The 14066-nt window shown below is 38.6% G+C and overlaps 2 protein-coding genes across 2 annotated transcripts; one reads left to right on the top strand and one right to left on the bottom strand.

Annotated features, from left to right (window-relative positions):
* Positions 1-984: 984 nt before the first annotated feature.
* tti2 (TELO2 interacting protein 2) lies at positions 985-5286 on the top strand. Its single transcript, XM_012835947.3, has 7 exons — positions 985-1851; positions 2190-2376; positions 2959-3051; positions 3167-3351; positions 4222-4365; positions 4499-4655; positions 4760-5286. The coding sequence occupies exons 1-7, from the start codon at positions 1181-1183 to the stop codon at positions 4874-4876; spliced, it is 1554 nt and encodes a 517-aa protein (XP_012691401.1). The 5' UTR covers positions 985-1180; the 3' UTR covers positions 4877-5286.
* A 3357-nt stretch (positions 5287-8643) lies between these two features.
* Positions 8644-13382, bottom strand: mak16 (MAK16 homolog (S. cerevisiae)). The gene is made up of 10 exons (XM_012835919.3): positions 13200-13382; positions 12803-12852; positions 12587-12696; positions 12417-12481; positions 12116-12267; positions 11956-12010; positions 10853-10927; positions 10224-10328; positions 9598-9663; positions 8644-9507 (listed from the first exon to the last, which is right to left on the bottom strand). Exons 1-10 carry the CDS (start codon positions 13212-13214, stop codon positions 9256-9258), a joined length of 945 nt encoding a protein of 314 aa, XP_012691373.1. The 5' UTR covers positions 13215-13382; the 3' UTR covers positions 8644-9255.
* Positions 13383-14066: the final 684 nt, after the last annotated feature.

Raw genomic sequence — 14066 nt, 5'->3', positions numbered from 1 at the left:
ATGATTTTAAAGATCTACATTTTGATTCTGCTTGTGTTTTCTTGTTTATTCTTGCATTAATCACTTGCATTATTTTGGTCTTTTCATTAACAACATTGATTTGATCAGTTCAAAGGGGTTTTGGACTTCTGGTGAGCATAAACAACATGCTTTCTTATATTAATTCAGGAGTAAGTGTAAAGGAACATAATGACATGAATGAAAGCAATTGACAGGTTAATCAGATAGGCTACACAGATACAAAAAGCAATGGATGTAGAAAATCCCCAGAAATGATAGCTAACATTAAACTACTCAGCAGTTGGACTTAATGTTAGGATACTGTAAGGTAGCTTGGAATACTCTGGTATACTCTGGATAAGGTAGCTCTGTTCTCCATGACATGTTAGTAGGAGGAACTGGTAGGCCAACATCAGATGAATGTACACACTATTGCATAGATCCTGTGTTAAAGATTTGGTTAGGAATATTTATATTCCTCATGGTTGTGGGATCCCTCTGGTTAGCGGCGTTTTACATTGCAGGCACTCAAACATTAAATTCAACTGACAGAATCATAGACAAAAGGCACCCATTTTGTCCACCATTTCCATTAAATGTAATGCACTTCCTGGAGTAACAGGGTACCAGAGCATGTATACCAACTTCATGGTAACCTGATCTGATTTGTATTGAAGGTGATTAACTAGGTGGATTAATATACTGTGTGGTAATATGACTGGGGTTATTAACTGCACCGATTCGTCATAGCTCTGATTGTACCAAACTAGGCAGCGACTGATCTGCACAAACCCGCCTTAAATGTAATGCAATGTGAACAATAGACGTAACACATGTTTTAACACGTTTTTTCTTGCTTATCATCAGCTGAAGCATTTGTTTGCGACATCGAACCATGATCAACTCCAATCCACACTGGTGTTACTCAACAGAAATTATGGACGGAACGAAATGTCTCTGGCGGAACCATGTCCTCCGAACCTCGTTGCATACCGGAACCTATTAACAGCATCTCACGTTGTTTTCGTAGACAGAAAAGGGTGTCTGTTGTGATATATTTTATGAAATAATATTTCGTTCATTTGGTCTTGGTGACAAATGTATGGTGCGTTTTGCCGCTATGTACAGTCCTTATGTGCACAATTCTGGTGTTGAGGACGGTTAGAAACATAATTCGAAAATGGATTTGTCAGGGATCCTGGACAACGTCCGGATTTCTGCGGAACACATGCAATCTGAAGACAACTGTGCTCCGTCTGTCTATCATGACTGTCCATTAGCTAGGGTACTTCATCATATCCAGGATATGCTCAAGTCAAACGCGTCTGAACAAGGAGTTTACATACTGGGCTCCACTGAACAGTTTTTTCTCAATGCAGATGTCAGTTGGCTCTTCCCAGACATTCCCGACACAGAGTTAAGGAGCTTATACATAGACTTTGTGAAATATTTGACATGTTATGCTGCTTTGCCTCTTTGTGATGCGGATAGTGGAACTCTACCCCCGAGCGTCTACAAGGACATTCCTGGGCGCGCCTCTGAAGTGAGCGCTGTGATGCAGGCTCTCCTTCTCCGACTTGGGGATACAGAGGCGCATTTATCTCATATTACCCGCAGTAGGTCACTCACGCATGCACTGGCATCATGTATGTCTGTGTTTGCTGTGACTCACCTTCAGGACCAGCCATGGACCAGTGAAGCTTCTAAGAAAGATGCCTTGAGTCTGCTCGTTTCCATATCTCAGGCTGCGGGCCATGAGTCTTTCCTGGGCTTGTTGTGTGGGAAGACTGTAGATGACCACACAGGAGTTGTCCAATCTGTTCTGGATATACTCAAGCCAGAGCTGACAAAGTAAGAAAATAATGCTAAAGTAGGCCTATTTATAATGTTATGTTTTAAACACATGCATTTTTTAAATTAGGATTTATAATTGCTTGACAAAACAATTCCAATGCCTACAGTGACACATTCCTTCATCCTACAGAATTACATCTTGAACAGAAGTTATTTTTGTCATTTTCATATAGAATATTTTATAGAAAAAATATTTTTAACATTTTTTGTCCACAGGTCACTTTTTTCAGTTGTTTGTTTTGTATTGTTTACTTTTTATAAAGGCAGATATAAATCATATTATTGAATGACACTCTTCATAGACATGAATTTTCCAACTTTAATCTCCATCTCAGGGAAAACTGGAAACGGAACCAGGCCACGAAGCATGTTTTCTCCTGGATCTTGGTCCAGGTTAAGAGGCCGTATTTGGGCTCTTATCTAGAGAGTGTCTTCCCGCCATCCCTGCTGTTCTCGGATGATTACCTTATGGAAAACAAAATCCTTGGTGTTCACTGCTTGCATCACATTATACATAATGTGGTAAGATTTCTCATACTAACTGTAATAGATACTTAATGTGGTAAGATTTCTCATACTAACTGTAATAGATACTTAATGTGGTAAGATTTCTCATACTACCTGTAAATACTATACTTAATGTGGTAAGATTTCTCATACTAACTGTAATAGATACTTAATGTGGTAAGATTTCTCATACTAACTGTAATAGATACTTAATGTGGTAAGATTTCTCATACTAACTGTAAATGCTATACTTAATGTGGTAAGATTTCTCATACTAACTGTAAATACTATACTTAATGCGGTAAGATTTCTCATACTAACTGTAATAGATACTTAATGTGATTTCTCATACTAACTGTTAATACTATACTTAATGTGGTAAGATTTCTCATACTAACTGTAATAGATACTTAATGTGGTAAGATTTCTCATACTAACTGTAATAGATACTTAATGTGGTAAGATTTCTCATACTAACTGTAATAGATACTTAATGCGATAAGATTTCTCATACTAACTGTTAACACTATGCATTGCTTGAAACGCAGAAGCAAATCAGTACAGTCCTTTTTTTCCTCTCCTCTCCTGTCCTGTCAGCCTGCAGCAGACCTACGGCAGTTCAACCGAGCAAATGTGCTCTACCATGCACTCTTCAACCATCTGTACACGTCTGAGGCCCCTCTCTTAGAGGTACATCACACCCTCAGCATTTCTCTGAAGAGGTCCTCTAATGGGTGATGTGTTGCTGCACCTGCCACTAGTGCCTCCATATTTCCCCCAAGAATAAATACATGTCTCCCTCTAGGTGGTCCTGCCCTGCCTCCTAGACTTGTTATCTGTTCTGGAGAAGTCCCCTGCAGAGATGTCTTGTCCCCGGAAGAGAAATCGCTATGATAAGGTGCTGTCTCACATCCTAGTCTATATGGAGATGGAGGACAAGATTGCTGTCCGTCGCCTTTACGCTAGCATTCTTCTTCCTTTCATTGAAAGGTGAGGCTAGTCTCCAAATGGAATATCTTTCCATATTCCACTAGAAATGGTGTTATAATGTTGAGACCTGAAAAACATAAACCATGGTACATGTTTAAAACCACTTGTGCTGTTTTTACCCTGCCACTACATCCTCCTTGGTACTGTTGGTTCAGTTTTGTGGTAACAATTTAGCTCATGGTTCATTATTGTGTAAAGTGTAAGATGATCAAAACAGAGGATACTCTAGTGCTTATCAGATCCAGGTCCAAAGTTTAGCTCATTGATACAATGATTCAGTTCAATTCAATTTGATTTATATAGTGCCAAAACAATACGATTGTCTCAAGGCGCTTTACAGATCCCAGGGCATGAACCCCCCCTAGAGCAAGCACAATGGCGACAGTTTTATATATATATATATATATATATATATATATATATTTTTTTTTTTTTATTTTTACATCCATTTTGTGTTGAAATGCAAGCTGCATCGATTATTGCATTGTTCATAGAAAGTCATAATTGTGACAAGGAAAAGCTTTTTCTCTAATAAAAAAATAGAGAAGGTAATTCATCTGTTGATTTTCTTTAATTATCAAACACAAAGTAGGAAGTTATTAGCAACCTCTGAGTAGCAAACTCAGATTTGAGACTCTGAGTAGCACACTCAAATGTTTTAAAAATCGAGATTCATCAGTTTATCGGTTTAGAATTGATAATCGATAATCGGTTTAGAATGATAATCGGTTTAGAATCGAATCGTTGACCTCTGAATCGGAATCGAATCGAATCGTGAGGTGCCAAGAGATTCCCACCCCTACTGGCAATGTAATGACACCTTTTTGAAATGTATTTAAGTGATTTTAGTAACTTTCCTTGTTTTCAAAGGATGGGCATTGTAATTGCTCGTCATCTTAAACGCCTGGAGAGTGTCATTGTTGGATACTTGGAGATATCAGATAGCCCAGAAGAAAAGACAAGACTAAGTATCCTGGCGGTCTTAGAGAAGACAATTCAAGTTGCTTGGCCAAGGTAAGTTAAACCAAAATATTCATTCACTTCTCCACATTTTCTCACTACTCATATTGTAATAAATCTGATGCTGGGTAAGTATCTTACTGGAAACTGCCGATTGGTTCATTTTCAAATGTCTTGTGTGTGGCAGGATTGAATGCCGGATGCCTGTTCTAGGACGGAGTCTGTTGAGACTGCTGTGTGATGTCACCAGAGAGACACAAAGCCCAGATGTTAGAAGGGACCTCCTGGCCAAAACCACTCGCTGTCTCCAGATGTTGGACCACTGCTCCCACGGCAATCTCAAAGTAGGCACAAAGAGTGTGGTTGTGTCATGCCATCATCCAACCTAAACTACCATGATCATCCCACATCTCTTTCTCACTCTGTTGAATTATTCTCTCTATTCCAGGTGATCCTGAACGAGGTGGATGACACCTGTGCGAATGAAACTGTGCTTGAGTGCATCAGAAAGGTAACTGACCCCCCACCCTGCGACTGGATCCCAGACACAGTGGCGCCCTGCTGAGGACCACAGAGGGAAGCAGTGCTCTTCCAGGGAGGGGGATGCACATATATGCACATTGGGAACACAGAAAAGCTGGCCAGAATGATGGAACTGTTTAACATTTTTAAATCTGCGCTTCTCTGTAAATCTGGAAAAGCACTTTTTTCTGTTTTCTCCTTTGAGGACTTCAGAAATGTATTTAGTAGGTCTCAACTAGTGGGATTACTCTATAGCAGTGTCTGTACAATACAGGTGGACTACATTTGTCTTTTGACAATCCTTAATTACGATAAAATCATTAATCAAGTCTATGTTGTGATAGAAATCAAACTATAACTTTGTAATATCTAGAAAGTAATGTGGCATTTTTTGTTAAAAAAAAAATAAAAAATAAAGTCGGATCCTTACTTCTAAACGTGTGTATTTTCTGTGTTTTTTTTTTTAAACACAAGTCGTTTGCACAAAATACCTGTGATATTTGTATTTTCCTGATATAAACCAAAAGTGGAAAGATCACTACTCAATCATTTCAAATCTACTGAAATGACCTAGGGCCAGAGAGTAGTAGGGGTTCTAAATGGAAGCGAGTTAAGTGTTAGGTATAGAACATTCGGCCTCTGCAGTCAACCATTTATTCACAATGTTGAACCATGTTCAGTTCTGGGCTGCATTTCGCGAAAGTATTGTTTAGCAGCCACCGTGGCGTTCAAAATGAACGTCTATTGCTTAACAACGGTAGCTGTTTAACGACGCCTTCAATAAACACACCACAGATCTATTCTGGTGTTAGTACTTGGCATTGATTTGGACTTTCATAGTTTAAACCATGCAGTTGCGATGCAAGTGTTTTTCCAAAACCATATTATTTCAAACTATCAAGGTAACTACTTTGATAAGATGCATAGTCCGAACCATAGTTAGGTGACACAGGTGTTTCCCTAAACCATAGGTTGACCAAACGTTAGCAAAGTTGAAAATGCAAACTGCAGCTCTTGACCTGTGGTTAGAAGCTTGGTGTCAGATACTTCCTGTCGTAAGACGTCACTTTTGGTGTTCAAATGAATCATAAATAAATGTACTCCCTTTCCTGGTTGATATTTGGTTAACCATCACACAACCCTACTTAGAATTGCCTTAAGCCAAAAGAGGATTAAAAGGCCAACTTGCAGAAAGGAGCATGTAATTGATTTCATACAGCTGCAAACAATAATGCAAGATGCTGCGCCTCTGCTCAGGCAGGTGATAATATGGAGCCCATTTTATTAATATTCTCCTGTTTTATGGAAGGAATAATACTAATAACAGAGGATTAGAAGGATAATTATGCAGACTTAATAATTATTTCAAGTTGGATGTAAACCCATTGCTTCAAAGGTGCAGCCGATATGCGTATTGGCCACAGAGCTGACAGCAATTGTTGTGATTATTTAGTAATACCGCAATAGACAACTGATCAAGGTAAATACATAAAGACCGATAAAACTAAACTGAACACAGACAGCAATTTTACAAGAAAAACTTATATGATCAAAATAATATGCTAGATTGAAGCAAGTCTCAGTAATTTGCCTCATTAAATTGCACAGATGTGCCAGTCCACGTGCTATCCTACGTCATTCAGTAAGTCATGAAGGAAGTTCGAAATACTAACATGGTTCAAACTTACTTGGTACTGTTGGTCCTACAGTTTTGGCAAACTTCAGATGTTCGTTAGTTGAACAGTGCATTGTACCATGTTAGCTGGAAGCTAACCTTGTTCGGGAAATGTCCCCCTATAGTTATCAATTATCGTGACATGTAATAATAATAATAACTAGAAAATGCATTTCCTGAAGGAAATACCAGTGCATGAAATGCAAAAGTTAAGAAAGGAAGAAGAAAAGAAAGAAGAGTGAAGAAGCAAAGAAGAAAGGAAAGAAGAGTAAAAGAAGGAAAGAAGAGTGGAAGAAAGGAAAGAAGAGTGGAAGAAGGAAGGAAGAGTGGAAGAAGGAAAGAAGAAAAGAAAGAAGAGTGAAAGAAAGGAAAGAAGAGTGAAAGAAAGGAAAGAAGAGTAGAAGAAGGAAAGAAGAGTGGAAGAAGAAAAGAAAGAAGAGTGAAGAAAGGAAAGAGGAAAAGAAAGTGAAAGAAGGAAAGAAGTGGAAGAAGGAAAGAAGAAAAGAAAGGAGTGAAAGAAAGGAAAGAAGAGTGGAAGAAGGAAAGAAGAGTGGAAGAAGAAAAGAAAGAAGAGTGAAGAAAGGAAAGAAGAGTAGAAGAAGGAAAGAAGAAAAGAAAGAAGTGAAGAAAGGAAAGAAGAGTAGAAGAAGGAAAGAAGAAAAGAAAGAAGAGTGAAAGAAGGAAAAAAGATTGAAGAAGGAAAGAAGAAAGGAAAGAAGAGTGGAAGAAGGAAAGAAGAAAGGAAAGAGAAAACAAATTAGAGTATGGAATGTCCCCCTATAGTTATCAATTATCGTGACATGTAATAATAATAATAACTAGAAAATGCATTTCCTGAAGGAAATACCAGTGCATGAAATGCAAAAGTTAAGAAAGGAAGAAGAAAAGAAAGAAGAGTGAAGAAGCAAAGAAGAAAGGAAAGAAGAGTAAAAGAAGGAAAGAAGAGTGGAAGAAAGGAAAGAAGAGTGGAAGAAGGAAGGAAGAGTGGAAGAAGGAAAGAAGGAAAGAAAGAAGAGTGAAAGAAAGGAAAGAAGAGTAGAAGAAGGAAAGAAGAGTGGAAGAAGAAAAGAAAGAAGAGTGAAGAAAGGAAAGAGGAAAAGAAAGTGAAAGAAGTGGAAGAAGGAAAGAAGAAAAGAAAGAAGAGTGAAAGAAAGGAAAGAAGAGTGGAAGAAGGAAAGAAGAGTGGAAGAAGAAAAGAAAGAAGAGTGAAGAAAGGAAAGAAGAGTAGAAGAAGGAAAGAAGAAAAGAAAGAAGAGTGAAGAAAGGAAAGAAGAGTAGAAGAAGGAAAGAAGAAAAGAAAGAAGAGTGAAAGAAGGAAACAAGATTGAAGAAGGAAAGAAGAAAGGAAAGAAGAGTGGAAGAAGGAAAGAAGAAAGGAAAGAGAAAACAAATTAGAGTATGGAAGGTGTCTCTTAATATTCCTAGTTATACAGTTGAATGGAGAGGGACAGAGAGTAGAGGAGCCTTGGAACCTTGGCGCAGGTGTCAGTGAAGCACAGGTGCAAGCCAGTTTAATGACCCTATTATGATGTCATAATAGCCCAATGTATGTCAATGGGAACATTATTATGTTTTTCTTTTAATATCTTAAAAAGCATAGCATAAGTGTCGTTTACAAGACCTACGCAACAAAGTTTGAACGAAGTTGCTACGTTAAGCGGATCGAGCTGAATTAATCGCAGAAGTCGGTACAAAGAATAAGAAGTATAAGAAACAAAGGAATAACAATAGGGCATTTCATGCACTGTAATAAACTTAATTTGTATAGCATCTTTCATGCAAAACAATGCAACCAGGTCCTGGACCTCTGTCCCTGAGTGTTGAGCTGGTCTTATTGCTAGGGCTGATCAGCCAAGTACACTACAGCGTACACGCTCTCTGGGCCAGGAACTAAGTTCAAGCCCCATGTTTGGCCCACAGTGTAAACGGAGCTGTTGTTAATGTTCGTTTATTGGCTGTTTTTATGTGACATTCAAACAAGCTACATTGGCTGATGCTGCTACAGTACAATTTGAGGTTCCCAAAATGAGTAGGCTTACTGCGGTTAAACTTTATGTAGCCTTAATATATATATTTTTATGTAATACTGATTCCTAATGAACAGATTGTGATAACAAAAAGACACGACAATGTAACAATTATATATTCTTTACTTGTTTAAAAATAAAAAAAAAAGAATAAGAATAACATGTTATTTGTGTGGTTCAAACTCCGTTATTGACATCATTAAGAGTCTTAGATCATTGTACAGTTTGGGTATCGTAGTTCCGGTTTCCAAAAGGTTTAGTTGCATATCAGCGGAACCCCAATGTTCAACTTAGCGCAAAGCTGCATGTGAAAAAACTCCAAAACAAGTCATACAGTAAAGCGCAGCAAAGATAGCAAAATGCTAACTGACAGAGCAATTGCCCATTCTGACCTAGGAAAACCAAACCAAAACAATTGCCTTGAGAAAAAGGCATTTGTTTAGCTGGAGTACAAAATCAGATTTATTTTGGGGGCATAACAAATAAATCATATTTATTATTCAATTATCCAAAGCAAAAATGTTCTGCTTTCAATTGACTTTCCAAATCGATGGTTAAAAATGATGTAATCACACACACAAATACGCTGTACAGTCCAAAGCCAGACAAATCCATAGAATATGGAGTTCCAGAGTTTTTGTGCCCTCGCTGAAGAACTGGGGTTACATGACCACAGACATGTAGACAGAGATATGCAGCTCAGAGGGTGTTTACGTATATCTATGTAGCTTTGCTCTTTGAGGCGGGCGTGGTCTCTTCCTCATATTCAATTTCCACATAGGCTCGTTTCTTCCTCATAGGTCCTTTGAGTGGAGCCTTTCCTTTAGAACTGGTCTTTGCCTTTGCCCCCGTGTCCATCTCCTCTTCACTGGATGCATCGTCTTCCTCACCATCGTCTTCCTCATCGTCCTCTTCATCACCATCTTCCTCTTCCTCCTCCTCATCACTGCTTCCCTTAAGCTCGTCCATGTCCTGTATTGTTAGAGTAAATGTATTAGCCTATGAACATACCATTAAAGATTCAAATGATATGCATTTTCAAAACACTACCAATCCTTTTACCTCAAAGTCACTTAGGTCACTCTCCTCAATCTCATCTTCTGCAACAAACTCTTTCTGGCCAACATCCTGCAAACACATCAGGCCACAAAACATTCAAGAACAAGAAATGACCTTAAGATGACCTTGTGTAACATTAGGAGGGCCCCACATGCCAGTGAGACTACCAGAAAACAAAGCGCTGACATGCAGGAGGTCCTGTGCAACTGAGAAATATTGAGACTTGGGACCAGGGCACTAATGAAACACTGTAAGGATGGGCCCTATTTCTGTGAGACAGGAAAATGGGATCAAAATAACTGAATAATAATAATGGACCCAAATGTAAATATGAAATTACAAAGAATTTCTAACTGAAATTCAAAGTTATGGTATGAATGATACCATCATTACCATTACACACTAGGATTAGCACACCGGTCAATTAGTCAAATAATCTCACAGGACCAGAGGGGACCTCAACATTCAGTGACCTTAGAGAGAACATTCAAAAATGAAACAAGTTTCATAGGGCCCTTCAAGCTTTGTATACTGCATAACGCGTGTGAGTTGTATAAGCTACTGGATGTCCTAAATTTCCCTTGGGATAAATAAAAGTATCCATCTAACGCAATCCTTCTGTGTTTTACCTTTTCTTCTTCCTCCTCCTCCTCTTCCTCTGACTCGGTCTCCTCATCCTGTTTCTCCAGAGCCTTGTCAAAGGCGTGGATGGGGAAGTTATAAATGTCGCCATACTGAAAAAAACAAAAACATCACAATCATTGTTTGCCATCGTTGAAATGAAAGCATTTTAGACAAACAAATTCTAAGGGTGTGCATCTTTCACTTATTAGACGATCTGATACACATCCAGATACATTTGCTACGATATGATTCAGGGACGATATATTTGAATACAGAACAATTCGGTTTGATTCAATGCGATACGATGCAATCTGATACAGTTCTTAAATTGGCTTAATGTAGACATTAATTTTTCATAATACATTAAAATAAGCCAATTCTCTAAAAGTGGCATTGCTTACCCTTCAAATAGATATATTTCATAAAAGACCAGAGAATCCCAAGTAATTAAATTTTATTTTTTCAGCGTTACACCCCGTAGAAATGCACATTAATCCGCATTAGTGTAAATTCACCCATTCCTTGGATTAAAGATGACATATTTTGCAATCAAGTGAAGTAATACTAAAACAAAAAGTTCAATATTAACTGATTGATGTGTGAAATGCAATCACTTAACAGTACTTGTACTTACCGTTCCCTGTTTCAGCCTTTCCAAGAGTTCTTTCTCAATGGCGTTGTCAAGTTGTGCAGCAATAAGAGCTTTTTCCTAGAGAAATAACAAACAATCAAAACTAAACAAAAAATCCTTACCAAGCAAAATTATTTGTGTTACAATTTTCCAATGTCATTTCTTGAACCGGTATTGGAACACGACACAATGCCGTCAACAGTGTTAGACTAGATACATTTGATCCAGCCAGATTATCCATTTTAAACAAGGGATCTGATTAAATGGAATACAAAATATATATTACTAATAAAATATTTCAGTTAAAGAAAAGCTATGCAACAGCTAATGGACATCTGTTTATTTTTGTATTCAAAAACAAGTACTAAGCTATATGAGCGTCTCAATCTTGGCACTGTGGTGTTGGGAGGGGGCCTGCCATGAGAACTACTGATATAAATAGTTCTCCGTGTTTAAATGTCCATATCTGACTAAACACAATGCGCCATGCTGGGGCCAGACCAGTTATCCACTCTCTTAACCTAGTTTTTTCTCTCGGATTGACAGTTGAAAGAACAATCTCTTAATTTGTTTCTATATTTCTTTCCATCATTCCCTGTGCATACACCATTTTCTTCTAATTTCCAAGTACTCAAAGGTACAATAAATCCAACAAATAACTTCATGTAATGAGATATGACTACAGTGTATTCACTTATGTTCATGGCTCCCAGAACCTCCCAGGTAGTGACCACTTCTGCCAGCAGTTTGCTGAACCAATGGCCTTAACAAACAAAATCACTCCTTCTACCAATCTAAGCTTGTCTTTTTTGAGTGCTCCAACAACCATCATCTGTCCTTTCTATGGACCCTTTGGAGATAAACCTCATCGCAGACACAAGGCTTTACTGTGACAGATGTCACTGTACATCATTCCATATGACAAAACTTATATTTTATATAGTGCATCAGCCATTTAAGAGCTGTGTAACATGTTATTCTCTATAGTTCATTACAGCACCCACAGGTTTGGACAGGCTATTAACATAACATTATCTCAACATTTTTGGAAATAGGAATATTCTGTAATAAAAGCACATATATTTCCGCCATCAACGACCACCTACCTCTTTCCTCTTCTCTCTCCTCTCCACTTTTCTACTCAAGGGGACCAATTTTCTCCTGATGAAAGAAGGACACAAGAATTTCACAATACAATCTGTGAATGAGATTGGCTCATGATTTCAACCTGTTAGGCTTTCTTCTCCTTCTACTTCAATAACTCACTGTCGCTTTAGCGTGAGCTTGCGAATGCGGATGAGGTACTGTGTGATCTTGGTGAAACGCTGTTTGCACTTGTGTCGGATAAACCGTGGCCAGTAGATAAGGTTCTCATCAATCTGTTCCAGAGCCTTCTCATAGTTTTTACTTAACTTTACCTGCAAGACAATGACAATAAAAACGAATAAATAAGAAAGTCAAACAAGAAAGCATAGAAAATGTTGCAAATTAGTATAGGAAGCAGATCCAGAGCATGTAAGCATTTTTTAAAAGCAAGTTTAAAGCCCTTTCTGTATTTTTCACCTACCTTTTCCCACATACGTGCGGGGAAAGCTGCCCTCTCAATCACCTTCATGTACAGAAAACACTGACCTGAGAAGAGGAAAATGCTAATGTGTTAATGAGACTTGACCAAAACGAATACGAAAATGCCTAAGAAAACTGATGACACAAAACTCTCAACATAAAACCGTTTACCTTTATCTTCTCGAATGGTCGCATATTGGCTATTGGCAAGAGGACACGATGCTCGATTACAAAGTCCTGTGATGTTGTACTCGTTGCGACAGAAACCCTGTGTCTTGGTCCTGAAATACAAATTATAACTTAAATCAATGCAGCTTGGTAGCTAATAGCATATAGTACCATGTTCTCAGTAACATTTCAAGCCTCTCCACACAATACACAACTTACTTCACTTTATAGGAGCAGAATTGTGTATTTCCAATTATGTCCCATATCACCTGTGAGGACAATAGAGTGAGGAAAGTGAGATAAATGGAATTCGCTTAACTTGTTCGGTAACTGACTGGTAAAGTAACGTTAGCTGGTAGCTTACAAACTTCTATGGCTTGGCGGCTATGATGGATACGATTAATTAAGAACACGGAAAGATTGTATGTGTAACAAACATGTACAATGTGTAACAAACATGTACAATATGTAACAGCACATTGGGTGACTTCCTTCACAAACAAATACAAACCTTTAACCACACATATGGACAGTTGCTGAAACATTAACGTAAGCTAGCTAACGTTAGCTGTTGTTACTCTTAAATGCAAAAATACAAAAACAAATCCCTACTTACGTCGTCGTGCTGCATTTTTGTGCTAGTCTTACGTTGTTCCCCTTTTCAAATCGTGTTAAATACTATCGTAGAAACCCAATGTCTGCTGAATAACAAAATGTATATTCTACACAACTACAGCCACATGTAACGCATAGGAGGCAGCCATTCCGTGTTCTTCTAATGAATTGGTTGATTGCAACTGACGTGTTGTGCATACCGCCACCTACAGTACAGGAGTGTGTAGAAGGCCGTAGCAAATTATCTACGGTATGTTTCTTATCTAAAAAAACAAACAAGCAAACACATTCTTGACGGATGGCGGTCATCATTTTGTTTGTTACAGATTAGCATTTTGGCAAATTATGTCTTCCCCCCCCTTCTGAATCTCTATCAGAATCAGAATCAGAATCAGAAAGGTTTTTACTGCCAAGTAGGTTTTCACCTACGAGGAATTTGTTGTGGTACGTTGGTGCAAACAATAAACATACACAATAAACAATAAACAATACACACATTAAGTTACAGCAGGAGTGTGCAAAAAAGGGATTAGAGTCCGTGTTGGGGGGCGGGGGTCCCGGGCCTTGTTGATGAGGCCAACCGCAGACGGGAAGAAGCTGCTCAGGTGGCGTGAGGTTTTGGTCCTGATGGACCGCAGCCTTCTGCCGGAGGGGAGTGGCACAAGGAGTTTGTGTCCAGGGTGGGATGGATCAGCCATAATCTTCCCTGCACGCCTCAGGGTCCTGGATGCATACAAATCTTGGAGAGATGGCAAATTGCAGCCAATCACCTTCTCCGCAGAACGAATGACATGCTGCAGGCTTTTGTCTTTGGCAGTGGCAGCAGCGTACCAGATGGTGATGGAGGAGGTGAGGATGGACTCAATGA

This window comes from Clupea harengus, chromosome 7 (assembly GCF_900700415.2).
Source record: "Clupea harengus chromosome 7, Ch_v2.0.2, whole genome shotgun sequence".
Taxonomy (NCBI): Eukaryota; Metazoa; Chordata; class Actinopteri; order Clupeiformes; family Clupeidae; genus Clupea; species Clupea harengus.
Note: the sequence above shows the minus strand (reverse complement) of the source record. Positions and strands in the feature narration are given on the sequence as shown.